This window comes from Amblyomma mixtum, chromosome 5 (genome assembly GCF_055824585.1).
Source record: "Amblyomma mixtum isolate Tamu chromosome 5, ASM5582458v1, whole genome shotgun sequence".
NCBI classification, from domain to species: Eukaryota; Metazoa; Arthropoda; class Arachnida; order Ixodida; family Ixodidae; genus Amblyomma; species Amblyomma mixtum.
The window spans coordinates 114,373,904-114,399,032 of record NC_143016.1 but is presented as its reverse complement, the minus strand read 5'-3'; the positions used below and the strand labels follow the sequence as shown (position 1 = coordinate 114,399,032).

At 47.6% G+C, this 25,129-nt stretch overlaps 1 protein-coding gene across 1 annotated transcript in view; it reads right to left on the bottom strand.

Moving 5' to 3' along the window:
* Window positions 1-5,802: 5,802 nt before the first annotated feature.
* LOC149343395 (cholinesterase-like) overlaps window positions 5,803-25,129 on the bottom strand; it is a 33,192-nt gene continuing 13,865 nt past the window's right edge. The window contains exons 4-8 of the mRNA XM_089546952.1: window positions 22,586-22,926; window positions 17,750-17,987; window positions 13,653-13,841; window positions 7,357-7,640; window positions 5,803-5,959 (exon numbers count right to left, since the gene is read on the bottom strand). Coding sequence (XP_089403078.1) covers window positions 5,803-5,959; window positions 7,357-7,640; window positions 13,653-13,841; window positions 17,750-17,987; window positions 22,586-22,926 — 1,209 coding nt within the window. The remainder of the gene's footprint in view (window positions 5,960-7,356; window positions 7,641-13,652; window positions 13,842-17,749; window positions 17,988-22,585; window positions 22,927-25,129) is intronic.

Sequence of the window (25,129 nt, the reverse complement as noted above, 5' to 3'; positions counted from 1 at the left end):
GTTTAAGCCTTCTAGTAAACCAGGGATTAGATTTACCTTTAGTTATTTTTATCACAGGGACAAACCGGCTGATCAAATATGAAATCTTATCTCTAAAAAGTATCCAGTTTTCCTCAACGCATCGGTTGTTAATTGAAGGTAGAAATGTGTTGTAAAAGAAGGTTTCTAGTTCTATGTTGATAGCTGTGAAATTAGCCTTATTATAATCGTGAATCTTTTTTGTCACATAGCCCATGAACTGAACCGGGATGTCAATACTAAGCTGAAGTAAATGATGATCGCTGAATCCCTTTAAATGAGTTATTGATCCTATCGTTTCCGGTGCTGTAGTCAATATCAGATCTAGTATGTTAGTGTCGCGTGTAGGTTGGTTTACAACCTGGAACAGGTTGAAATCAAGCGTCAGGTTACAAAATTCTGTGGAAATATGACAAGATGATGATAGTTCAGCCCAGTTGATTAAAGGAAAATTAAAATCTCCGATGAGATAGATGCTATGAGCAGGACATAACTCTGTTGCTTTAGTAATACTGATACGCAGTTCATTAACGAAAGAATGACTAGAATCTGGCGGGCGGTAACAAGCGCCTATCAGAATCCTAGTGGAAGATAGTAGGCAGGCGGCCCAGACAATTTCCAGATTTGAATCGGTATTAATTACGTGTGATGTTATTGTTTTCTTTATGCCTAAAAGGACGCCACCGCCTCTTTTTTCAATGCGATCATGCCTGTATATGTTGTATGAATGTGCACCACGAATGATTTCGTTGTTTGTAATGTTAGGATTCAACCAAGTTTCTGTAAGAATGATGATGTGCGATTCACTATCGTCTAGGAAAGAAGAAAGGAGATCGCGTTTTGGCACTAGGCTTCGGATGTTGGCATATGACAAAGATAGTGATTGATTGTTACGTGCACTCGACTCGTGGGTATCATTCGGACATTTACTATTGTTTAGCTATCTGTTGGACGGCACAACACTGTCTGTAGTGGTGTTATATATGTACGTCTTGGGTCCCATGTGCAGCTTGTCAAAGGATAGTTTGAAAGGCTTGTTCAACGCCTTGGCAAAGTCATAAAGCTTCTTCCTTGCCCGTCTCGTTGTGAGCAAGAAATCTTCGCCGATTGAAAACGAAGTTCCCTTCAGTTTACGTGCGTATGAAAGAATGTGCACTTTATCCTTGAAAAACATCATTTTTGCTACAATTGGCCTCCGCTTAGCATCGTTATATTTCCCTAGTCTGTGAACGCGTCCGAACTGTGTACCGGTTGTTTCGATTCCTAGTTTATCTGAACAAAACTGAATTATTTTTTGTTCAGAAACAGCCCAATCCTCTTCAGGATCGTCTTCCAATCCAAAGAAAAGGAGGTTGCATCGTCGCAAACGATTTTCTGCATCATCGCACCTAGACGTAATGAGCGACAATTGTTCCGACACGCAGCTACGCGCCTGTTCAGATGTGCTGGCTTCACCTGAACGTTGGTTGGCCAAAGATGTTTCCAGCGTCGCGACCCGTTCATTCAAAAGGGTGACTTCGCTTTGTGAGGCCGCCTCCTTTGCTGTTGCAATTTGTGTCTCACTTTCCTCAGTGTCGCGCGCCTCAAGCACAGCCACCCTTTCACTCAAGTGCCTAATTGCGTTCTCTGCGGCTTCCTCCCTCTCTTTGGAACAATTTCAATTCTTCAAGCAATGAAGCTCGACCTTCTTCCAGCTTTCGGGTTGTTTCGAGTAAGGATGCATAACCTTCATCCAGTTTTTGTACTCTTTCTAAGACGAGGGCAAATGCCTCAGATTCAGCCTTTGTCATGGGACCGGGATTAGACTCAACGTCACCCGAAAGCATCAGACGTACCTCAGATAATGACACCCACAAACAACTTGACAGACCAAATAGTCGCTTTGAAACATCAAGAAGCTCTGTTGGGCAAGACACCGCTAATAGGCAGTAATTGCTGCTTCTAATACAAGACGCAGACTTCAGGTAACTAACCTGGAAAACGAGCGGTGGTGAGTGCATCGTCGCTTGCGCGGTGTCATGCCCGAAGGGTGAGGCCCCCGATGCGCGCTTATATGCCGTGCTGATTGCTTCGGTTGTCGTAGACGAAGGTTGCCAGATAGAAGAGCCAGCTGAGACCAGATGTAGCGGTATGGAATCCAAGGTAGGACATGGCAGGAACAGAACGTCCGAGCTGAGCTGGCAGGAACCGAGAATCCCGGCGCATACGGCCCATGTGGCAACAGCCTGGAAAACGAGCGGTGGTGAGTGCATCGTCGCTTGCGCGGTGTCATATAGTTATTCTTATAAACCTTAAATGACTTACTGCCTCTTGTTAATTGTATTGCCCCATTTTTTTCTCTTTTTGCTCAGCCTTTTGTATTTATGCCTCCTTCACTTGCCACTGCATTTTTTTTTAGCATACGCCCTCCCCCCCCCCCCCCCACACCAATAATGCGCGCAGGGGAAATGGTTGGTAAAAGAACAAATTAATAAATAAAGTAACTGGGCCCACTTAAGGCCTAAGCCCAACGTGACTAGATTTCTTTGTAAACTGTTGACTGGATGTTCGCACGCCGAATATTTTAGTTATGCGGTCGCGCGGAATGAGATGTGTAATGCACAGTGGATAAATCGTCGCCATCAGCCTCACTTCGCCGACTGCAGGACAAAGGCCTCCCCCACATCTAGCCAATGAGCCTGATCCTGCGCCAGCTGCAGCCAAATCATCCCCGCAGATTTCTTAATATAATCCGCAAACCTAACTTTCACTTCCTTCTCCTGCTCTAGCATCATCTTAAAATCCAGTCCTTTGCCCTTAAAGAACATCGCTTATCTTGCCTTCGCGTTAGGTGCTCTGTTTAAGTCCATTTCTTCTTGGTTTCGACTAGGATGTCATTAACTAGCGTTTGTTTCCTTATTCGCACTGCTCTCTTCCAGTCACTTATTGCTGCACTTATCATTCTATTTTTCATACCCGCTGCGCTTTCCGCAGTTTAAACTGAACCCTCTTGGTGGCCTCTAAGTTTCTTCCCTGGCAGGTGACAACCGATAGGATACAACTGTTATATACTTCTCTCTTGAGGGATATAAACTGTCATTTACGATGTGCAAAAACCTGCAAAATGCACTCCACCCTTCTTAATTTCGTTATTTCACTCATACTATCCTGATCTGCGGTGACTACCTGCATTAACTGGACGCAATTCCTTACCACTTCCAGTGCCTCGCTACCAGATGCAAACAGCTGTTCTCTTCCGAGACTGTTGAACATCAAAGAGCGGTCAAGTCAGTGATGGTCTTAACATTTTTAAGACAACCATAGAGATGTGGGGACACGAACATTCGTACCAGTCGTTTTCGTAACGGGATCGAGTGCATGGCGGGCTCCAGTGCACTTTACCTCAGCTTACGCCCTCAAGATGGTTTCCTTTCTCTGTGTTTGCATCTGCGCATTTGCGGAGTAGCACCTACTCGCATTCCCCTGCGTCCCACACCAAATAATTTTTTTTCTTCGTCTCGAATTTTCTGCACAGTACACACAAGCCGGAAAGCCGTCCGTCTTATTGCTTGAGCAAGTTTGCGTCCTCCTCCTATTTTCCCGGTTTCATTTTAGCGCTGTTCCCACTAAATGCACTCTAAAATAATAAATCGACCACCACACTGCTCCCTGCGAACGCCTCTATTCAGAAAGTCATTACCATAGTTTTGGCGCAAGTTAATACTCGTGTTTTCTGAACGACCAAGCGTTTAAGCCAGCTACCTGAACCACAAACCGAGTTGCTTCGGTGCTTGCTGATCCACGGCTTAGTGATGTCAGTCTTAATTGCACCATTACAGGTGCAGACACTGCTGCAATCACCAAGGCTAAAAGAAATGAACATGCATCTCATTTAGGCGTGTGCTTGACAGCATGAATTTTGACTCATTTGCAGCCCGAAGCTTGAGGTGTAGTTAATTCCTTTATCTTTTCTTAAAAATTCAATGCATTTTGAACTCTACACAACAGATTTGCTGTTAACGCTGCGGAGTATGTCCATGCAGCACGAAATCAGCGTAAGTGCGCAGGCGGAGGCAGTACCTGTGGAATATCCAGGGAAGCTAGGCATGGGCTCAATCGAGGCCTCCCACTACCCGGCTCACGCCTCCCTCATGGCTCAGACCCCCTGAACGGCCGTCTTTGGGAAACAATGCAGCAGTTCACGGTCATGAACCCTAAGTGGCAGTGGAGCCGACTCGAGCGGTCTGCAGTGCATATTACCTAAGCCGATGGCAAGCTGACGTCATCTGAGGGCTCCGCTGTGCTCTCTCCCTCCGCGTCTTTCCTCGTCGACGCATGCACCTTGGTGCGCACTCTTTTCCCTTTTTACAATCCTACGCCCAATTCGTCGACACTGCTGCTAAAGTAAATTCAGAGCTGAGCGGCCACCCGGCGGGCGAGAGCGTTCCATCAGAGTCACTGATCCCATCGTGCAGTGACAGATGCAAAAAGGGCAACAGCACTTGCATGAAGACATTTATTCCAGAAATTCTAGGCATTTGGGAAGCTTCTGCGGCGGTGCTTTTGGCGCACGTGTTGTGTGCCAAATGTACAAGATAACCAGGCTCGTACACTACTTAAAGGCATTATGACACAAACACCTTCTACGGGGTGTGCCATAAATATACACACCTGTCAAGAACTCTCAGTTTCGTCATATGGAGAGACTAGGTACTTTTATTCTTCTCACTGGTTACGGAATACAGCTACGATCATTGTTTATTGCAGATAAACTATATTACAAAGATGCCACTGTAAGCGCCGACACGTTCTGATGACGAGATCAGTAAAACGATCAAGATTACGCAACATGCTATTTTATTTCGGATATAATACACAAGAGTGTTTTGGACATTTTCAAAATTAAACGCAGTAAGCCTTCCGCTGCTAAGAATAAATTCACGTGCGCTTAGAAGAGAAGTACGGCATCGGTTTTAAAGAAAGGAAAAAAAAAATCTACGAGACCACCTGAAAAGAAATAAAAGAGGAGCCATAAGTTAAGAACAGCACACGAACTGTGAGCATCACTTCCCTCAGTTCCACCTCTTTAAGTGATGATGGCCATTGACAGGATAACGAAATGGGAATTAACTGGTTTGAGACACTGCAAACGAGAATCGGGGGACATAGGTAAGCGGAGGTGCACTTTGAAGCTCATAAACAAGCGCTAGAAAATCTATACAAGGTGTTTTACAGTTCAAAAGAAAGAAACTTGTTCTCATTGAGATTGGTGAAGAAAATATGGCCGATTGTTGGTGCGAGATTATTTATTAATAACTAAAATAGCAATTTGTATTCTATAACCGCATCTCTTGAAGGTTTTTGGCCTCAAGAGCGGGCACATGGTTTGGACAAATACTCATTCGCCATATACTTTACCAAAACAATGACACCTCTACAAAAATAACACCCGCTAAGAAACCCTCGTTTGTGAACTGAATAAATGTATGCAAAGAAACTTAAACTATGACAACACTGACGACAAGTTCCCGCCTGTACTAAATATCGGCCCTGAACCTTTCATTTTCCTTCGCGACTAGAAGTTAACACACGTTAAAGGCGTTACGGGGTATCGTCGAAAGACAGCATTAGTCCAGCACCACCTAAACTGTGGACAGCTTCTTCTAGTGCGTAACGATACTGATCATGTACGTAGCACAGCTTGCAAGAACACCGAAGAACAAAAGCGATTCCGATGAGCATTCACAAACTAAGTGAGCAGTTATGGGACGCCAGCAAGACGGCAATTGCCGATGGCCTCTCGCTTCAGCCGCTCCCCATAAAAGCTTGGAAGTGGGGCCTCAGCTTTTCGCAGGCTTCTCTACGCAGGTCTGGCACCCACGTCGAAGTTGCATCGGAGAAAGGCGTCATGGTGATCGCAAATTGTCCATCCCTAGTAGAATACTGCTCCGCCTTGACTTCCCTGAAAAAAAAAAAATTTAAAAGACAACAAATTTACGAGGGAAAGGTCGCGTAGCTATTCTCATAAGTATGAATGCACAAGATCCATTAAAGAACGGGGCTCAGGTGCCCTAGTAGCATCGCAGATTTTTTGTGAGAAATAAAAGATACACAGCTTTTATTCTTTCTCTTTACTTCCAATTCATTGTCTACAGCATAGAGGTCAACACACTAAAGAATTCACTTGTAAGCTTTTCTTTCAGGAAATAAGCGAGCAACGGAAGACTTTCAAGATGCAAATTTAAGGCTGGACCGTTAGGCTGGTAATTAAAAGTATACTGCGGAAAACTTCATGCAGTTATTTTTCTCAGTAAAAATCGAATCTTTTACTTTTTCTGTGTATGTTAACGTTTTCAGGCCGCTAAAGAAGCATTTATTGGGGATAAAATTTTATTTAATTATCTTCCCGCGAGTTGATTAAGACCGTAGACGGGTACCGTAGCGTGTGGGATCCCCACCCAGAAAATAATATATGATTTGCCTTCCGACTGTATGCTAATGAGTTGGTGCGTCATTATAAATGAGGAGAGAAAAATTACAAATACAAAAACGAAGATTTAAAAACTTTTTGGCATTCAAAGCATGTAAGCAGTCTTAAGAGCACTCCGTAACAATTTTTTACACATAATCACGTCCCGTAAACTTTTCTCGCGGTAATACTTATCGCAATTAGTTAAGTGTTGCGTAACTTTTTTTTCACACACAATCGCGTCCATTAAAATTTATATCGCGATAGTACTAGTCGAGCTCAGTTGTAGTGGTTTCATGGCAAAAACGAAAGTCAAAATTTAATACAGCATCCACAGCACAAATGATCATTTAAAACGAGCGGTGGTAATGAAAAATCAATCTTCCTAACATCCTGTACTGCGGGGCCTTCCTGGGCTCATATATTTTTTTTAAATCTACAGATGCTCCGTTTCTTGAAGCTAATAGGTTTCTGACACACTTACTGGCCCTAGCATACTTATTGGCCCACAGTGACGTGCCCTTTTCTGAGAACTAAGGTACAGTATTAAAATATCGATTATATTTTGATGACATAACGATACTTAATCCCTGAAAGTTTCATCCAAACTCGGTGCAGCAATTCTAAAGTTCAGCCGTCAGCCTAGCATCGTGCCATAATTTTTATGACTGCATGTCCCTCTTGTCTATTGATGTCAAGCCCTTAGGGCAATAAAAAGTGAAAAAATTCTCGTCATTGCGGTAACCAGGGGATGCGGTATGCATTACTAGCTTCGCAAGCCTACGCATCTGCTTGCACGCCTCGTATTAGTGAGCTCGCGACAATGCCTCTCATGAAATCGCAAGTTTTGTAGCAGGTACTCATTTAGCCTTCCATGCACGCTCACCTACCCGGTCTTGAAAAAGTGCGCCCAGCGTGCGATCACGTGCCGACTCAGCTCCTGCTCCCCAGGTGCCGCCCCGTGCACCAGCGATGAGCCGAAGAGCAGCTGGATGGCGTAGTTCCAGGGCGCCCTGCCGCCGTGGCTCTCGGGGTCAGCTCGGTGGAGCACGTAGCCGTGCACCGTGTTGCCCCAGGCGCGCAGCTGTTGCGCGAAGAGGCGCAAGGGACACACCGACAGCAGGTCGGATAACAGGTGCTCGGCCAGGTCGCTGTCCATGGCATGCTGAGGCCGCTGAACAATACGAAGCGAGAGCAAAAAAAAAGGCTTGAGAACCTTTCGACTCTATAAGCTCCTGTTGCGGCATTCTTGGCATCGCTATGAGCTGTGGAGGGAAAGACGAAGTGGCATAGCGGTCCTGCATATATTGCGAGCTTATTGGCCAAGAAGTGCTATTCAGAGCTTGCCTGCGTCTGTTGCCCACACTGCTCTTAGGAGTCTATGCAACGTACTGTATTTAGGACTCCGCGTATCTTATATGACTCACGCGGACGCGTCAGCTGCTCCGCAGGTTGCTGAGCCGGAATAGCGACTACCGGTGACACCATTCAAAATAACGGCGACATTCAATCTCCATCCGACTTCTAAATTTTTAGCAGGCTGACCCATCCCTATGGCTGATGCAGGGCGCCTACCAGCTCGTCAAGGCTCGGATGGCATCGCAGGCACAGACGTTTAATCATGCTGCTGGCGGTACCCGCCACATGGGTCTCACGCCGCCCGAGACCATCACTAACGCACCCTGGCGGCCAAGACGCACATAAGGATAACGTCAAACGAGCTGCACAGCAGCTACCTTCGTCCGATGAGCTTGGAGAGTGGTATCAATCGCAGCTTTTACAAAGTATCCACCAATATCTCGGAGAGAACGGGACCACTTTGAGGAGGTATTGGCAGTTTCTCTTGAAGAGCCGGCCTCCCTCAGTACCCATGGTGCCCGCCTATGTCGAGGGCCTCTCATAGGACAAGCACACCCAGATTGTCGTCTCTGTCATGAAAATCGCTACCCCCACCACTTATTCTATAGAAACTCCTACCCCAACACTTTAGGAGCCCAGTACGTCGCCACTCGACCTTCGGGTCCTGTGCGAGGAATTTTCAGTCAGATTCACTATCTGTCCGCGTATAATGTGGCACAGTTAGGAGGCTCATGATCATGTCCACCCCAGCGTTCGGTATAGTATCAGCGATTCTCATCTCGGTTTTCGAGGTCCGGCCATGTTTTGATATCACAGCGCCGTACTTATGTGAGCCAGCCCGAAAGTGCAGACCCATCTCCTCCATTCCACAATTTCTGCGAAACGGTACGGCGCACCAATAAAAAGAGCAAGTAGCGGTGGCCAATCAAACCGCCGCTTGATCTTCGTCTTGGACAAGGCGTTCGGCCTCCGTCTCCTTGCAGGCGCGGGAGACAAGGTTTGTATTGTCCTACTCTCGGATACAATCCTGAACAATCGCCGCTCTGCACTGGCTTAACAAGCCATAGACCACGTCACTATGGCGACATACGGAGAACATACCGTTGCTTTGAAAATCGAACTCGGGCGACCCTTCTGCTGGGCCTACTCATAGTGGAAGTAGCTTGCCCGGTTCTCAGGACAGACTTTCCTTTGTGGTTCGACATGCTGGCTTACGAAACTCAAGCCCCAAGCGTCTTCTCGATGCGACAACAAAGCTCTCTGTTCAGGGAGTAGCATCGGTTGTCATGACGCCCGCTCGTCGGCAGGCTGCCTCCTTTAAGGTAAGAGAAGCTTCGTCAGGAATTCAATGTCTTCTAGCACCTGGGCAACATTTTTAGCCCCGATAAACGAATTGATTGGTTCATCTTTTAGGGGGGGGGGGGGGGGGGGGGTACGGAAATTAACTGGGGCGACGGGGGCAGCGACGAAAACCGTCCGAGGTCAACCAGGTCGAGCCAAGACATGCATGGTCGAGTACATGGTCATCTTCGTCTTTGCCACGAATGTGCATCTTTATAATCGCCCTCGTCGGGAAGAAGAGCCATCCTGGCGACTTATGGCGACTGTAAAGTGGCGCAGTTGTATTAAGGCTTGAGGCGCTGGACATGAACTGACTCGCGGCCGCGGCGCCGAAGATCAGGAGATGGTGTTGAGAAGTTCGACGACGCAATTAACAGAATTGCGCTCCAGGACAGGTAGGGGCCATGATATTTGGCGAGAAATTTCGAGAAGATTCGAGGAGCACTTGACGTTATCCAAAGCAACACAGAGTGTCAATAGAGAAGTGTGATGCGGTGTGAGCATTGTCGTTGCAGGATTTCTGGAGTTACTGGGTGTCAGTCGTAAGTGAGCGGGTGATTCGGCCTTCTGCGTGTTGCGCGGCTCCGGAAACAGAGTTGCATTCGGAGACATCCGGTTGGCAAGGCAGAATAGTATGTATAGTAGCAGACGAATGATGGCCGCAAAGAAAAAAGAAATGTGAGAAGCCTGTAATGGACTGCCTAGCGAGGTATTGTATGTATAGGTGACATGAGAAAGGACGCGATCTCAATGCGAGCGGTTAACTGCGACGTACATAGTGAGCAGGTCACAGAGGGAGCGGTTAAATGGCTCGGTGAGACTGCTGGCCTGTAGATGATGGGCGGAAATGCTTCGATGTATTACGTTGCACGAACCGAGCAGTGCTTCGACAACATCGGACAGAAAGGCGCGGCCTCGATCGCTAAGCAGTTCACGAGGTGCACCGGACAAAGGACGAAACGCTGCAAATGGAAGGAGGCAGCGCCTCTCGCTGTCGCAGCCGGTAGTGCGGCAGTTTCTGCATACCGCGCCAAATGATCAAGAGCAACGATATCCCAACGGATGCCGGCCGTAGTGAGCAGAGTCGGCCAAAGAAATCAGTGCCGATGCGGTCGAAAGGACGTGGTGGTCAAGGGAGCGGCTGAAACTCCCCAATAGAACGATGTAGTGATGTCTTGCGACGTTGACAGACGAGATAGGAGCGTACATATTTAATTAAGAAGGTGTACATGCAGCGCGCTAGTAGTAGCGAAGCCGGAATCAGGAGTATATCTTGAAAACTCCCGCATGACCGCATTGTTGGTGAGTGTGGAAATCGGCGCATATTTGCGTACGCAAGTGGCGAAGAATAACGAGCAACCACAGGCGGCCGATTGAGCTGTGTAGTTAAGGTGATAGAGGAGATGAGCACCAGTCGGAATGTGGTGGTCATCTTGGATGAGCATGGCGACGCAGGGCACGTGACGGGGAAGCAGCTGTGGGGTTGGAGAGAAAGTCGAGAAGCGAAGCGATCCAGGAGTCGGTACGGAGCGCTGATGTCATGTCGCTGATGTGAGGCGAAGGCTGGTAGCCTGGAAAGGCTGGCGATTTCGGCTGGAAGTGGGCAGTGGGACAGGGCACCCGCGTCTTGTTGCTTGCGGCCGGAGCGATAAACTAGGCGGATGTCATATTTCTGAAGACGAAACAACCAGCTGGCAAAGCGGCCGGATGGATCTTTTAAAGAGGAAGGTCAACAAAGCGCATGATGGTCCGTCACAACGCCAAAAAAGCGGCCATACATAAGGGTGGAATTTGGCAAGGGCTCATACGATCACTAGGCACTTTTTCACTGACAGAGTAATTAGGTTCAGCCTTTAAATGTGAGGCCTGCATAGGCAACGACGTATTCATCGAAACCAGAGAAGCGCTGTTATGTCGTCGAGGCCAACACCACTGGCATCCGTGTGGACCTCGGTAGGAAAGGTCGAATCGAAATGGCGCAGTATGTTCGGTGCCTTGAGGAGGCGGCGTAAAGTGTTATGGGCATCGTCGTAAGCTGGAGGCCACAGCGATAAATCCTAAATTCCGGAAACGTTGTGGTAATTAAAAGTGAAGCAATGGAAGCGGAGTTCCGAATAAACCAGAGAAAGTAAGAGCACAGACCTAGGAAGGTGCGCAGGTCTTTTACGGAGGTAGGTTTGGGAAAGGCAGCCACAGCACGAAGTTCGGCCGGGTCGAGACAAACGCCTTCCTTGGGAACAACGTGGCCTAAAATGGTCAGTTGACGCGCAGCAAAACGGCCTTTTTTCGAGTTGAGCTGCAGGCAGGTGTCAGAGCGGCCTGTCAAGACATGCTTCAGGTAGAATAGATGGGTGTCAAAATCGGGCTAAAGACAACAATGCCGTCAAAGTAGCATAGGCACATCTTCCACCTTATTCCACGCAAAATGATACCCATCTTCATTTCGAAGGTCGCAGGGGCATTATAAAGGCTGAAAGGCATCACAGTAAATTCATGCAAGCCCTCGGGGGTCACAAAAGCCGTTTTGTGGTGATGCCCAAGGGCTGCTTGCGGGCTGAATGACGCCGTTTTTAAGCATTTGGTCGACATCCTCTTCAATAGTCTGGCGCTCGGTTGTACACAAACGATAGTGGCGTTGCCGCAGCGGTGCGTGGTCACCACTATCGATCGATGCGTGACAGTGCAGGTTCGGCCCAAGCAACATCGGTGAGCGTCGAAAGAAGAGCGGAACTGATGAAGAAAGGTGAGAAGCTGTGTGCTCTGCGGCAGAGGAATATCGGCGTCGACAGAATGTAAGAACAATTCGGCACAAGAGGGATATGGCACAGAAGAACGTGGGCTGAGAGCGTTCATGGCTAGGCGCGGTGTATCGTCAGTCTCTTCGCGGATGAGCAGAGATGACATGGGCTGCACACTGCCGAGGCAGTCACCAAAGCACAGAGCGGTTGGGGTGGAAAATGGGTTACAGACCAGAAGTGTCGAAAGGCCAGCAGATATAGTCAGTACGGCGTATGGCAGTGGAAGACACTTGCGGTGCAGCAAAGTATGGGCTGCTGTGAAGGGGATAGTTTCGTCGCTGAGAGAGTAGTAAGAAAGGTGAACAAGAACAGAAGAGCATGGGAGAATGTCAATCTCTTCAGTGGTGATGGCTTCAACACATTAAACAAGAGTAGCGTCCGGCAAAAAATTGGGCAGAGAAGAGAACCCGACTTCAACTCGAGCACAGTGGATCACAGCTTCAAGGCGCGAGTGAAAATCCCAGCCCACAATAACAACATGGAAACAGAAAGGCAGCACGACGAACTCTATCATGTAGAATGAGTCTTGAATCACAACTCAAGCGGTATACGCTGCGGATGGCTTGATGTGCTGAGCGCTGGCCGTCCGCAGCAATGGTCCAGCAATTAGCGTGTTCACCTTCCTTAACGAGAGGCAGAGTTCTTCACAAATAACAGAAATCGCAGCACCGGTGTCCACAAGCACCATGACAGAATTTCCCTCCATAGAAACTTCGATAGAAATGCCCTCGATAGAGAGTGACATACGAGGCCTTTGAAAGTTCGACAAAAGCGCAGTTGTCGCGCAGGATGTGCGGCACCTGCGTTTCCACCTGAGTTGTATTGAGGTGACGTCGCATAGGAGAGATGGAGTGCCACCTTGGTGAACGTGAACGCTGTCTAGAGAGGAGCAAGGGTACAGGGAAAAAGGAGGACTGGACCACGGCTCAGCAGGCCCGGAGTACCGACTCATGGAAGGACAGCACGCTGGAGCTTGAGGAGGAGGTGCGGAGGCTGGGAGACGACGACGGCAAAGCCGTGCCACATGAACTGGCAAGCCGCAAGTGTGTCAAATAGGCCGGTTGTCGATGGTGCGCCAGGGATTGCTGACTCGCGGAGCCGGTCGAAGATAAGGAGCCGCCACTCACACAGGAACTGAAGGCAAAGATTAGGTAGGCGGTCTAGGTCTGGCGGTGACGTCGGCGTATATCAGCGCAGCGGCGGCAGATGGTGGCGGTTGGGAGTGCGGAAGAGCCCAGGGAACCTGCTCATTGATGGCATGTCGAGGAGCTGGAGACAAATATGGAGCTCATTCTGTAGGGCTTGGAAGAAGAGAGAGCTGACGAGCCCCTTCTTCTAGAACAAAGTCTTTGATCTGCTGAAGCAACGAGGAGGTGCCAGTTGCTGGTGTGAGCCCAGCAAGCGATTCATGCTGGCTGTGCTGCTGACGAGTCAGGATCATCTTGCGCAGCTCCTCGTAGCGTTGGAAGAGGGTGACGATTTCTGAAGTGGTTTTTTTTTTCGATCTGTTTTTCAAACATAATAACAAATCCATTCTCACAACGTAAAAACGCGGAGCATAAGCACTAAACTTAAAGAAGCAAAAAAAGGAGCACAACATAATGTTTGCAGCTAGTTTAAACTATGCTCTCAATGGCGTTCACGTCTTATTGAGAAGCCTTGGGGGCATCCAGAAAATGGAGGCTTACTTGGGGGCGGTACTGATCTAGAATCGCCTCGGCCTCATGGGACGAAAAGCCCAGCAGGCGGAGGATGGGGAGCAACGCCTCGAGGAGCCCTCGCTGCTCGTGCAGGATTAACGAGCGATAGTAGAAGAGCAGCAGGGCCTGCCCTTCTTCGTCCGAGAAGCCCAGCAGAACGGTTGTGCTGCGAGGTATCTGGGTGGTGGCAAAGTTGTCCCGATTAATAAGTTTTATTTTGTTTAGAATCTACGACCACAGCCATAGTATGATTAGCAATAGCACTACGGTAACAGCTACCCTGGTAGTAGCAGGATTGTAACGGCTTATATCCCTTTCAGGCGCTTTGTACACAATTGTGTAAGCGGCAAACTTACAGCTTTTTCTCCGAAACTGGACCACTTAACAGTGATTTCGTTATTTCATTCAAATTGAGCACCCTTCATGTTGCAAATAAGTTGCTTTTTTGTACCGTGTAGCGAATGCAGTGAATAATGTTTCCCATAAGAGTGAGCTAGGTAGCACATTGCCTGCCGTTTTTGTGCAGACAGATTTTTTTGCCGCGAGTGAAAACATCGATTGTTTTTGCTCAATTTTGAGCCTAATGTGAATCTTCAAAACACAAAGTGATTTCGCCATCCCTAGGGTGTTTACCTCACACACGAGAACATTTCGATGTTATTATTTCTAACAAATCTGACGCTTTGTACGGAATTCTCCACATTATTGTAGAAACTTACCTGCTGGTCTTTCACGTTCGAAAATTAACAAATTTCCTTTCTTGAGGCCTGAATATTCTGCTTAGGTGAAAAAATAATTGATTTCAGTCAAAAGAAAAAATGGCGCCTGAAAGGGATATACTTACATACACCGATATCGGAGTGTGACATCCAGTGGAAAGTTATTGCCATTTTATTATCGGCCCATAAGATTACAACTTATCAGTATTTAGAGATGAAATACCTACAACAAAAGATTATTCGCCCTCCCACAGTATAAGTTAGATTATCAGAAAAAAGATTAAAACAAAAAATTGGCTGCGGTTTAGCTCTGGTTAAACCTGGAGTGACGCGATAGCTACAGCTGGACGAGTGGAACTCGCTGAGTCGAATTGCAAAGTCAGTCTTTCACCGCTCCGTTTCGCTGGGTTTCGCTGGGCGTTCCTTCTTCATCTTCGTCCCTAGACGTGGATTCACTCTCTCCCATCTCTCCTCCTCCCCCACTCGGTTTCGCCGGCGCGCCGCGCCACCGGCAGCTGCTATACACCACGTGACCAACCACGTGACCAGCCACGGAGTCGCCACGGTGGCCACGGCGCCGAAACGCTGAAGGCTCGAAATGATAGCGTAATGTAGGCGCTCGGCGCACACACCAGCTACAGGCTATGACGTCACTCCGCGCATGCGCATAGCTGGCGGAGCGGTGGTGCCTTGGCTCAGCGTGCCGCCACGCTGACCTCGCGAAGCGGCTGGCATAGTGTAGCTGTCGCTACAAAAATAAAAAACTTGCCTGAATTATTATGTGCCGGGCTGGTCGGTCAGTCGACAAAAAAGCGTGATCACGGCACTCACTCGTGGCGCTAATGAGTCCTCACCGCGAGCAAGTACAGCGCACGAAAAAAATAGCGCGCATATTGAAAATCCAGGGTCGTATTCCCAACTATGGCACTTCGCGGGCCGGAAAATGCGCTGTTTAGCCGCGTTTGTGCCGGGCCTGGCCTTGATTTTGCGGGCCCGGGCTGTGCTCGGTTTCATATATAGAAGGCCTATGTCTGGCTTTTTATTCATCATATTTCAGGGTTAAATACTCTTGGTACGTTCTGGCAAGACACGGATGAAATGTAGGCCAATGATATAAAATTAAAATATATATATATATTTGTCACCTATTTGCTTATTTTTGATGTCTTCTATACTCGCATTTTCATCACGCGAGGAAAGCTACCAACAGTATACTGTACACTTTTTTTTTTCTGGGGGGTGGGGGGACGTCCCGGAAACGAAGAATTACTGGCGTTAAAACCATTCCTGGTCGTCTTTAGTTCATGCGAAATGTGTGAAGTTATATGTAGACAAAGCTAGAGCAGCGTCACTAACAATGCAATGTACAAGCATGTTTAGACGCGGATGCCCGGTCACGTTGAATAATGCAAGAAATTAAGTAAAATTGTTATTATTCAGTCATTTGAAGAAAACTGTAGACTGCTATAGCGTGGTCTCAAGCGCAAAATCCAGAAGCGGGATGCACTACAGTGCAGTCCTTATAGAGCGTTGTAACTCCTGCCACGCGGCTTATTTGCGCGAGGGCATTCGTCTACTAATGTGCAGAGCACCGCTAACTTCGTTATGTTTCAGCGAACAAACACCGTGGGATCTACCAAAAGGCGCTCCGCATCTGGTCAGTTTCGTGTTTACGTTCTCTAGAGCAGAATTGAAGCCTCATGAGAACCGTTTGAGAACCTTCATTGGATTCCTAGAAGGGCACCATTCTCTTGAAGAATCGTCTTTTACTGTGGGTCTTAGCCTCCGACAAAACAGATCTCTACGCCGCGAGAAAAGCAATTCGTAAAAAACATACTGGCTTAGGCCACATCGATGCTTTTAACACATGCAACCCAATAAACAGGATCGTTTGTCTCTAGTCTCCATAAAACGCGGCCAGTGGGGCTTTGAATTTGACATGTGAAATTGTGGCCATTGGAAAAAAAAATTATTGTTACGGCTATGAGGACCTTTAATATTTAGACACCGCGGGCTGTAAGCATGTGCGATTAAAAGTCTAAGGTAACGCAAATTTTTGTTAGGCTTGTATGCAACCCATTTCATATGGCTCTTGAACATCTGTGCTACACGCAAACGAGATCACTCTCCAGTAATCCAAGCGGTATAGACCCGGCTGGTCTTCTCTTGTTTCTAGCAAACCAGCAACCAATTTTTCAAGCTCTATTTTTATTCAAGCGCCTTTGCCGCCTGCTTTACTTGTGTCGTAGAAGCCTACGTGTACACTGTGAGCAATTTACCTCTTGAGCTACTGCCTTGAAGGGTACAAGCTTTTCCGGGCAACGCAACGAGTTTCAGGGGCCGAGGCAGGGCCTGGACTCAGTAGATTGTTCACGTAGCGGACCCTGGTCGAGCCTGGGTTTGAAGTCGGGGACGTGGCACAGGCTCGGTCTTTCACTGTTGGGCTAGGGCCTCAGAATGAGGTCCCACTGCTCTTTTACAAACACTCAAAGCTCACGGCTTCATTGGATGCTGATATGATCAGATTTCTTGTCACCTCTCAGGCTGCGGACTATACAGGGTGTTTCATCTAAGACTTTCTGCAATTTTTAAAAATAAGCTATTTGAATTAGATGCGCTCTTTTTCTGGCATAGCATTGTCAGTGGTGTAGTACATCATAATGCAGCTAAGACGTGCTAACTAGCAGGCTGGTTAACCAATATTTAATAGTTAACTTTTAAACTATTACCGTTGGGCTCCTTAATTATTGAGAGGCATGTAGTCCACCGTAAGTAATACCCATATTAGTTTTTAGAATTTCGAAAACGCGGTTACCCTTGGCGCTGTGGCCCAACAAATTTCGCCTACATCGCGCCAAAATACATGCGGTTTGAGAAGCTTGCAGGCAAAGCAACCTCTCCAGTGAACCTAGCTCGTCGAGATAGCCAAAATTTGTTGGGCCACAGCGCCGAGGATAATCGCGTTCTCGAAATTCTAAAAACGGATATCGACATCACTTACGGTGAGCTACATGCCTCTCAATAATTAAGGAGCCCAACGGTAATAGTTTAAAAGTTAACTATTAAATATTGGTTAACCAGCCTGCTAGTTAGCACGTCTTAGCTGCATTATGATGTACTACACCACTGACAATGCTATGCCAGAAAAAGCGCGCATCTAATTCAAATAGCTTATTTTTAAAAATTGCAGAAAGTCTTAGGTGAAACACCCTGTATACAGGTCACACGCCGGCTTGTACGGCATATAAGTGCATGCTTGCCTCAGCAGAATCGTTCTCCCCCTCTTGTTGAAAATGCACTCTGACGTGCGGGAAAATTAAGGTCCCAGTTCGTGATTCTAGTGAGCTGTGTTCGCGCCAAACCCACCTTGAGCTTCTTCCACGTTCCGGGCGGCCACATGACTGGCAGCACAGGAAAGAAGAGCGGAAGCTCTCGTAGCGCCCCTGGCCGCTTTTGCAGCAAGACCTCCACTGGAATACTGCGTAGACACTCCAGCAGGGATGAGTAGTTATGCCAATCCTCGCTGCAGAACAACCGTGCTAGAATATCTGTCTCAAGAATGGCGCCTTCCTCCTCTTTCTGGTGGTCGGTGTACACTGGGTACCTGCAAGAAGCGAGAAAACGTTGAGGTGCAGTGCACGCGGCGGCTTAGACACCTCGTAAGCGTGGTTACCAACACTCTCAACCACCGCCAGGGGTTGCACTTTGACCAGCCGCAGCCAGCAGCCCCAGCATCACCATACATTTCAGGCTACTCCTCAGCAGCATCGCTGTAGTAGACTTCGCAACATTGTAGAATGACATCCGATTTATGGAGGTGTAGTTCATTGGCTTGGCTCCCTGTCTCATGCACGTTAGGGTATTTCCAACAATAGCACAAGGAAATGCACCCGCAGAGGGTAGGTATTTAACTCTAGTCGGGCCACGAGACTAAAATTGGTAGGTGAATAAGAATGTAGTGGATTACATTTGGCAGATAATCTCTGATCATCAATGATAGTTTACCAGAAGCCTTGAGAATAAAAGTATGTAACAGGTGTATCTTACTGGTCCTAACATATGGGATAAAACGTAGAGGCTATCGAAAAGGGTAGACGACGCAACGAGCTATCAAAAGAAAAAATATATGCGCAACATTAAAACACAGGAAGAGGGCAGTGCGGCTAAGGGAACAAACGCGAGTTATCCTGTTTAGAATGTAGGTGACCACCTAGGTCATGTGACCTTGCGGCCTAATGAAAACCTTCCCACCGGATAATGACCGAACTGTCCACCGTGGCTGGTGGCAGCGAAATCTCGCTCTGGAAGAGTAACCTCGGTCGCCCAGGGCTCACCACTGGGAGCACCTTCCATCACAGTGCAGTGGCGCATCGCTTAACCGTTGTACCACTGCGCCAGGAGGGGCATGAGAACCCTCAGGAATTTACGAATGTAAAGTAGACAATCGCCTTCCACGTATATGATAATTAACCCATTACGCTATCACGTCATACCCTTAAGGCGGAGCTTATGTATACCCTTCAATGTTTTCTTGCACACCCTCCTTCATTCCTTCTCTTATTGCGCGACTGATGAGTCCACCGAGATTGACGTAGTCACTGCGCCGCCACTTTCTTTGTGACTATTTTTAGTGCTTTAGCACTAAACCTTCTACTCAGCTGCATGGCGTTGTCTGTCAGGTCCCATCGTGTGCACACTGGGGTTTCAGGCCACCTGAGCTACGTGATATTGCGACGTCATCAGAACGAGCCCACTGGATTGTGAGTAAACTGGCCACCATGGCAGGTGTCAGCTCTATTAATAAAAGAACTGCAGATTGGCTAGTTGGTGTAGATTCATAATGGTGGTTCAACAGAGCAAGCACACACAGACCAAGAAAGCGACAAGACGTACAAACCAGCGCTAGTTTGTGTGTCTTCTCTATTTCTTGGTATGTGTGTGTGTGCGCTGTTGATCCACCATTATGAGCTCTATTAACGACTGGTCGCGAGATATTGCTCGAGGAGAGCAACCTGGGCTTCATAACCCCTACCGGTTATACTCCCTCCCATCGCAGTACAGTAGCGCATAGATTAACCTCTACACCACCGCGCTAGGAGTGGTATCGGAATTGCCAGTGATCTATGAATGTAAAGTAGACGACCAATTCCTCGTATATTAATGCTGTTGTTAGAAGATATGTAATAATAAAATAACTATAGAATGGAAAGATGTTGCTAGCCGTGGCATTTGCTACCGAAACATGAAGTACCTGAGCAGCAGCTAGCATGAGTAAAAGAACAAAGAGAAGATATCGTACAGAGAGGTTGGGCATATAATTCTTGATAATCCTAAGTGAACAAAGGAAGCCAAGGTTTTGACAAAAAAACTTGTCTTCGTCTGGGATTCACTTTGTGATTAGAGAGAGAAGACAGTAAAACAAGGAACGAAACAGCGCAAATAGGGGTATTAACCCATTACAGCTATCACGTCATACCATTAAAGGGGCCCTGTTACGGATATCAAGCATTAGGTCTTTGATTTTCGTATGCAAAGTAAGGAACACTGTGACGCCTGAACGCCCAAAGACACCTCATAAATCGTAATATTTAAAATTTTAATCTTGTTCAGAAATGCTCGTTTCGAGCCGATGGTACCGCAACACAGCGGTCATTTTCGGCAGCGGAAATGTGGTGGCGTACATATTAGGCGCCGCCTTAATGCTTGGTTGGGCATCCAGTGTGAATCTTGTTCCTTTATACTCGGGAAATGGATCCAAAATATTTTGTCTCTGAGTACTCTAGGCTTTTCGCATGCCACTATTATGTGCATAGATTTGTAACCGTATGTGCAGATGAAAAGCGAGAGTGGTTTTTGCAACAGCGCCTCGTGCTCTCAGCGTGTTCGTAAGCAGTAGATGTAAAGCGGCCAGTGAATGCAAGGCAACATCCATTTCTTTTCGCCCGATTCTATTCTTGACATACGCCCGTTTGTGATTAGCGATAGCAACAACATGGTGCAGTTGAAGTGAAAAAATAGTCAGAATGAGATTGGATCCGACATAAATTATTATATCATCCTCCCCTACTCACCGTGGATCGTAAAGCACCATAGCATCCTACAAGCATTCCTAAATAAGGCCTGCAGTAAAAGATACAGTGGGTACAAATCTTTTTGCGCACTAAATCTGCCGGTTAGTATAGTGTGCTGAGCTATGTTTCATAAAAGACAACGCTGCGTATCTACATAGGTCCTCCTATATCAAGAAAATCATCTTTTGAGAACTACAGACTCACTGCCTGATACTTGTGCTGTCATCGTCCTTCAAGCTTTCCGCTAGAAAGTGTCAGCATTATGTTCTTATGCTAAAAGTATTGCTGGCACCAGAAAACTCATTCATTGGCTCTTAAGGGCATTTTGCCTCCTCAGTGTGCAAGCATCTCTATAACAGCACCCTTAAAATATATTTTTACATCAAAACTCTCACAGCAACGTCTTAATATGCCGTCGAAAGACTCGGTCAACTGAGCAAAAAGGAGCAAACGACGCTATTTTGTGTGTGCCGCTTGGATTAGATTGGATTGGAGAAACTTTATTGATCTAAAAGATCAATGGGGCGGGATGAATGGCCCCCTAACGGAGGGCGACCTTTCCCACCCAGTCCGCAAGCTTGGCTTGCGTGTTCTTGTCAGGCTCCCTCAGGAGCTTTAGCCAAGCCTCCCGGGAGGGAGCCGGTAGAAGGTCTTTTGGAGGTGGATTTTCCTTACAGTGTGTTCGTCTGTTGCTGAGCTGTCGGGGGCAGGCAGGTAAGAAACTACCTTGTACTTGTTTGGGCCGATGGTAATTTCCTCCACCTTTTTGTAGGCAGTTGGGTTGCTGTATGCCGGAGTACTTATCGTTATGGTGTTGTTGGTCGGGTGCAGTCGCATCTTGTCCGTATGTAGCGTTTCAAGCCCCAGTTCAGCCGCTTGGCGTATAGCCTCGGCCAGGCGGATGGGTCCCACCACGGTCGTCTCGAGTGAAAGTCCGGGTCTCATGGCTATTTCTGCTTGGACTAATTCGCTACGCCGCCGCAGCACGGCGTGGATTTCGTATAATCGCCAATAACAGACCCGAGATGACATGGCACAGCCGCACAAAATGTCAGTCGAGCCCGTTTATAACGAGAATCACTGGCATGGATCATGTTCGTCATATCCGAAGTTCGTGGTAAGTGCACATCCAATATTAGAGCCAGAAACTCGCAGCCAATTGTCGTTCATTTTTCTTTTAAATCTATTATGTACGTCTTCTTATAAAAAACAGGCTCTATAACGGCGTTTTCCAAGCGCTCCAATTCTGCGATGTGCTTTTCATCCAAGCTACATTTTTACGTTTGGTTGAAGTCTTACAACTCGCTCGTGTTTTGAGGCAGTTATAATTTCCAACTCAGTTATCGTAATTCCGCGTGCAAAGCCAAGGCAGCGTTAAATTCCTCCTCCTGTGATGCCGCTTTTGCTTATAGCAATTCTTAAATTTCATTTGCCGGAAGCACACGGGGTACAGTTCCCAGCTGCGCCTATTGCTACACGGCATTGACATACGAGACTGTACGCAGCAGCTCTGTACTCTGCCGATCATCGCCGCCTAGCATGCGTAAATGGTATGTGAGCGGGCAGTTTGATGTCGAATATCTCGGAAGACAGACGTGTCGAGAGAATTTTCAAATAGAATCGTCCGGGAACACAACCGTTTATCAAAGACGTTAGTTAATTATTTCACTAAATCAGAAGACTGAAGACAAAAATTATCAATTCGTGCCACCCTGGTCGTATCCCAAACAGGCAGAGACCATTTTCATCTACTGCTCATTTCTTGCTTTGTAAAAACCCTGGAAGCCTAATTTTGAAAACTATGCATGGAAAAATGTGCATCTACGCCATTTTTTTTGCTCACGCATCATTTACATTGTACCAGATAAATTACGATGCGAGCTTATATCGTCTTTCTCACGCATTCCTAGGCAGGCCACTTCCCCTGTGACGAAAAAAAAAGCCTCACGGCGGGGTCTCTTCTTAGCGCCCTGCATTTTAAGATCTTGAAACTGTAGGAACAATCATTTCCATTGTATTCAGTGTCTAGAAGAGCACAACACTTTATTCCGTTAGCTAAGCCCGATCGAGACGTGGACTGTACACTGCGTAAAAGTGTTTCGCAAATAACATGGAAGACCAATAAGCTCACCTGGTCATCGGGCTCTCACTCATGAAGACAGCCCTACGGATGGTTGTCACGCTACGCACACCGCTGCTGGACATGAGGTGGTATCCCAGCGCCGAGGCGCCAGATCCGTGGCCTACGACAACCAGGTCAGACTTGTTGCCGCCGAAGAACTCCACGTTGCGGACAGTCCACCGCAGCGCTTCGGCCTGGTCCAACAGGCCCGCGTTGACGGGAGCCTCGTCGGCGCGCGTAAGGCTGAGGAACCCGAGCACGCCGAGTCGCCAGTTGGGAACCACCACGACGACGTCGCCAAGGGCCGCCAGCACACGGCCGTCATAGTGCGGATCGTTGTTGCTGCCCGTCTGCTGGGCAGGAAAAGATCACGCAGTTTCTTCTTTTTTGCCATTCAAAAAGCATATATAAAATTTACTTCCTCTCCCATATTCGCGACTAGATATAAGCATGAAATGGGTACGGGCATAGCACACAGCTAGGTAGACGCAATCCGTGGCAATCTTGTCACCTTCATGAGCGGCCGCATGTCTTTGTCGGCAGGGACGAGAAGCCTTCTGCTGTGGCATACATAACTCGCAAAGCGATAGCTTTCCGCAACACAGTTTCTACCTCTCATTTCATCAGGCTCCATTGTTCGGCTTAAGCAGCTGTGGGGGTTGACGGCATTGCAGTGTAGAACGGTGCAGAACCGTACGCGACCACGACGCGACCCAAGCCTGACAAGAATTTAGGAGTGCTTCCCGAGCATGTATACATCCGCCTGGCAAAAGGGGCAACGCCATTAGCTGACGTCGCAACACAGTGGGAGACTCGGTTCCAAATGCCCGAACGCGCTGGAAACTGCTGTCGCCACGATCGCCGCCGTCGGGCCGTCTTCTACTTGTGTGAGTGTACGGGACCATGGCGACACCCTTGGGGACGGCACGGAAGCCGTTGTTACGCGCAGCGCCCCTCTCACAGCACCCAGCGTTCGTATGCCGGTCCTGTACGACGGCTTCGAGAGCGGAGAGCTCGTCTCCTTAAATCTTTCGGTGCCTGGATGATGCCGTTTCGTCTTCCCGGTGACGGGAGATCAGTGCCCGAATGACGGCAGATTGGTGCCCGGATGACGGAATATCCGTACCCGGATTACTGGAAATCGGTTCCCGGATGTTGGTTCTCGGTTTTGGCTCGACGTCACCTCAAGGTCGCCGACAACGGGAACTAAAAGCACTTCATGCTTAATATCCTAGACATAGCCAGGAAAAGACATAGCCTAAAAAAGGTCTGGTGTCACAATATTAATTGATTGTTCGAGAGAGGTTGCGTGACCTTATGAAGTCCCCACAACCTGCCCACCAAGTTTTGAGCATCCTAGCTTCGAGACAGAAATTTAGACAGAAAATCGAAATCAAAAACCAGAAAAAAAAAGTTTTACAAGTATACGCAAATGGCGGCACTGTCACACCATAGCGGATGCCTGCTACTACAGCTAGCAATCTCCGATTGCAGCGGTTCGATAACTGCAAAGAAACGGACGCAAACACAAGTTGCAAAAGAAGCTGCGACAAATGTGAAATCTAATCAGCGCTGTGTCTGTCCCTTCGTCTCCTCTTGGCCCCGTGCCGCTGCGCTGCTTCACTTTATACTTAAGGCTATCGCACACCACTATTAAATGTAATTAACGGACAGAAGTTTTTTGACATGACTAGCATTGTGTGTGGCTACTCTCAGCTTGCAGCCGGAAATATGTTTTGGTTGGAACCTGTTGCATAAGTGTTCCTTAGTAATAGGCTAGGCAGGTTTCCATAAAGAGCTACGCACTAGATGAATTTCAACGCCACAGATGTCTACAGTTACCCACTTGCCGCATATAGACACTGGACTTGCAATATAGTCACATCAGTAAATATACACGACTGATCAGCCAAGAACTACAATATAGGGCCCCGTATACGGAACTTGACGGCGTGGACAGAGTTTTCTTTCGCGCTATATATGCATGAGTATCCAGAAGGGATTGCAAGTCACTCTAAGTCAGTCTCACCCACTACTCAGCGTGCGACCTCTAATATATATCATCTGGTTGATAAATATCTTGCTTAAGAGAAGTTCTTTGAATCTGCAGAGGGCAAAAAACTGGCTGAAGGTTCGCTGTGAGAACGAGACCAGTACGCATATTAGCCCGGAGGACACGCATCATTAAGTCTATGCCAGGCATTCACCTCAGCAACAGACCTTGCCAAGTACCGCTTGCGGCCATATCTCAAATCCGACGTGGCCTTCCCTGCTTCTTGACGTGGTTTCCTTTAAACAATGTTCAAACTCCGTCTTGTTGTGTTTCTTCCCGCTTTGCGCCTTAAACGGCCCGTGGTGTTCACTTATAGGCAGCTTGATAAACGTACTGCGTTGGACAGTCGTCCTCGTCGATTCAGACCCCAGTTTCGGTTTCGTTCGCCTCCAAAGCGTTTCCTAATATCACGCTTTCACCGTCTTTGCCCTAATGACGTATACCCTTTTGCACCGCTACCATTTATTAAACGGCGTTTCTAATTTTAAAGCCTTTATTTC